This window comes from Gossypium hirsutum, chromosome A08, assembly GCF_007990345.1.
Source record: "Gossypium hirsutum isolate 1008001.06 chromosome A08, Gossypium_hirsutum_v2.1, whole genome shotgun sequence".
NCBI classification, from domain to species: Eukaryota; Viridiplantae; Streptophyta; class Magnoliopsida; order Malvales; family Malvaceae; genus Gossypium; species Gossypium hirsutum.
In genome coordinates, this window is record NC_053431.1 from 123,112,449 (window position 1) to 123,114,848 (window position 2,400).

Genomic DNA, 2,400 nt, shown 5'->3' on the forward strand with positions numbered 1-2,400 from the left:
GCTGATGCAAACTGGGGTCTTGATTTTGATAATCACCGGTCTACGACGGGATATTGTGTATATTTTGGTCACACACCTATATCCTGGTGTTCTAAGAAACAACAAGTTGTTTCTCACTCTACGACAGAAGCTGAATATCGGAGTTTAGCTGCAGCCACGAGTGACATTGCCTAGCTTGTATCTTTGTTGACCGAACTTAAACTTTGTTCTGTTGATCCTCCGACAGTATGGTGTGATAATTCCAGTGCAGTAGCTGTTGCAGCTAATTCGGTACTGCATTCCAAGTTCAAACATGTCGAACTTGATTTATTTTTTGTTCATGAGAAGGTGGCTAGCAGAAATTTGGTTGTTGGCGAAGTACTAGCTTGTGATCAGGTGGCTGATGTTCTTACTAAACCATTGTCCGTTGCCTTATTCACTCGGTTTCGTCATCTTCTTCGGGTCCTGCCTCTCGAGGAAGCTGGGTGAATGTTATAGTATGGAATAATTCACACGTGTTTCATAATTAGGTAGTTAGGCTGTTGAATGAATTAGTTTTATTGTTAAGGGTTGTTAACAGCAGTTAGCTTTTCCTATTGTGTATATAATCTATACCTTTGTACTGAGTAAGGAAGCTAAGAAATACAGTGTATTACCTTTTAGATATTTCTCTAGAATTTGGTTAGTTTCTATCATGCTCTCTAGGAACATACGTGAGGCCGATCATTTATGATTTGTTCCTCCGTTAGATTAATCTTCTAAGATGTGCCATGAAAGATTGCAACAGATTATGAGTTGAACATTCAAGTAGATTTAGCTAAAAAGATTATCAGTTCTAAACATGATAAATTATTGTTTCAGCCTAGCGACAACATAAGTTGAAACTGCTCTTGTAGCTGAAACCATAATTTCTCCAACACAGGTTTCATCTGCACCACATTTATAGAGCAAAATTTATGATTAAACAACTATATTTTCCAAATAATTTAAATTTATTTCAAATCTATCCGTAAAAGAGCTAAAGGGTATAGGCAGTATGGGGTTTAATGCAACTAAAATCATGTCAAGCATTTACATTGGTATGAAAACTGGCACCATTGAAGGAACGCTTGATTCCTTTGAACAGTATTGTCTAGCAAGCATCAGAACCTCCTTTCCAAAACTTTCAAAGCATAATTATATTGATTCTCGATTTTTTGTTGCTTCTTCTAATCACATCTACTATAAATTTGCCTTACTTTATTACTAAAAACACAACTTAAAACAAAAGATTTTAACTAGAAATAAAAAATGGGACAGCCACAAAGCAAACCAAGGTTTCCTCAACCAGGGGATCACATCTACTGTGAAAGAAAGGGAGGTTTCTATGATCACCATGGTTTGCTTCTATTTCTTTTCAATTTTTTATCCATATACCCAGAAGATCATAGCATGTATACACACACATAAACATTGGGTGTTTCTGATTGAGCACTGCAGGAATATATGTGGGGGACAACATGGTGATTCATCTCCGGGGAGCAGCCAAGAAACTTGGGGAGCTACCTGGATGCCAAAAATGTGGAGACAAGCGAGTCGAAAATGGTGAAATAGCAAAAGTATGCATAGATTGTTTCCTTGATGGTGAAACACCCCAGATCTATGACTATGGAGTTTCCTCGCTAGAATTCGAGTGCAGAAAACGTGGTACTTGCTGCCCACGCCATCCCAAGCCTCCCCATGAAGTTATTAGCACCGCAACTGATTTACTTGAACAGAATGGGTTTGGCCCCTACGACATGTTTACTAACAACTGTGAGCACTTCGCTGTGTATTGCAAAACAGGCTCTACCGCAAGTTTCCAGGTTGAACGAGTTATTGCTACTTGTTCCGTTGGTATACTTGCTGGCGCTGCTGTCGGCTTGTTTCGAAATGCGTTAGCAAAACATTAAGCTCCTGGTAACTTCTGCCTGCAATTCATTCACGGGGCTTCAATTACATCTTACTTATAAGAAGATCTCATATCCCAATAAACTTAAAAGTCAAAGCCAACTAGTGCTGATATTCACCCATATGCAAATATGGATTATTTATCATCTTTATTTTATAAATACTAAAAAATTTATGAGGGTAGAAATTGCATATTTGGTATATAAGTTTGTGTTTGAAAACAATATAAAATAAATAATAAATTTTATTATAAGAATATTTATGTTTTTCCATACTTTATAATTTTTTTTAATAATAAATAATTTAAATTACCAGTAAAGATTGTATAAAACTGTGATTCCACGTCATCTTTATCACTTTCTAATGGAGGAATGAAAAATAAAATTTTTCCTCTTGATTTTTAGCTTTTTCCTCCTGAAAAAAATTAAATCCAACTAAAAATGCTAAAAATCAAGAGAAAAAAATCTGATTTGTCATTCTCTTATTGGAAAG

The 2,400-nt window shown here is 35.9% G+C and overlaps 1 protein-coding gene across 1 annotated transcript; it reads left to right on the forward strand.

Annotated features, from left to right (window-relative positions):
- Positions 1-1,234: 1,234 nt before the first annotated feature.
- LOC107905241 (protein LEAD-SENSITIVE 1) lies at positions 1,235-2,082 on the forward strand. Its single transcript, XM_016831846.2, has 2 exons — positions 1,235-1,357; positions 1,459-2,082. The coding sequence occupies exons 1-2, from the start codon at positions 1,270-1,272 to the stop codon at positions 1,908-1,910; spliced, it is 540 nt and encodes a 179-aa protein (XP_016687335.2). The 5' UTR covers positions 1,235-1,269; the 3' UTR covers positions 1,911-2,082.
- The last annotated feature ends 318 nt before the right edge of the window (positions 2,083-2,400 follow it).

Bases quoted from the DNA above. Each gene is read 5' to 3' on its own strand.
- LOC107905241 (XM_016831846.2), top strand. From the start codon at position 1,270: ATGGGACAGCCACAAAGCAAACCAAGGTTTCCTCAACCAGGGGATCAC. The intron at 1,358-1,458 runs GTTTGCTTCTAT...TGAGCACTGCAG, and splicing joins AGGTTTCTATGATCACCATG to GAATATATGTGGGGGACAAC.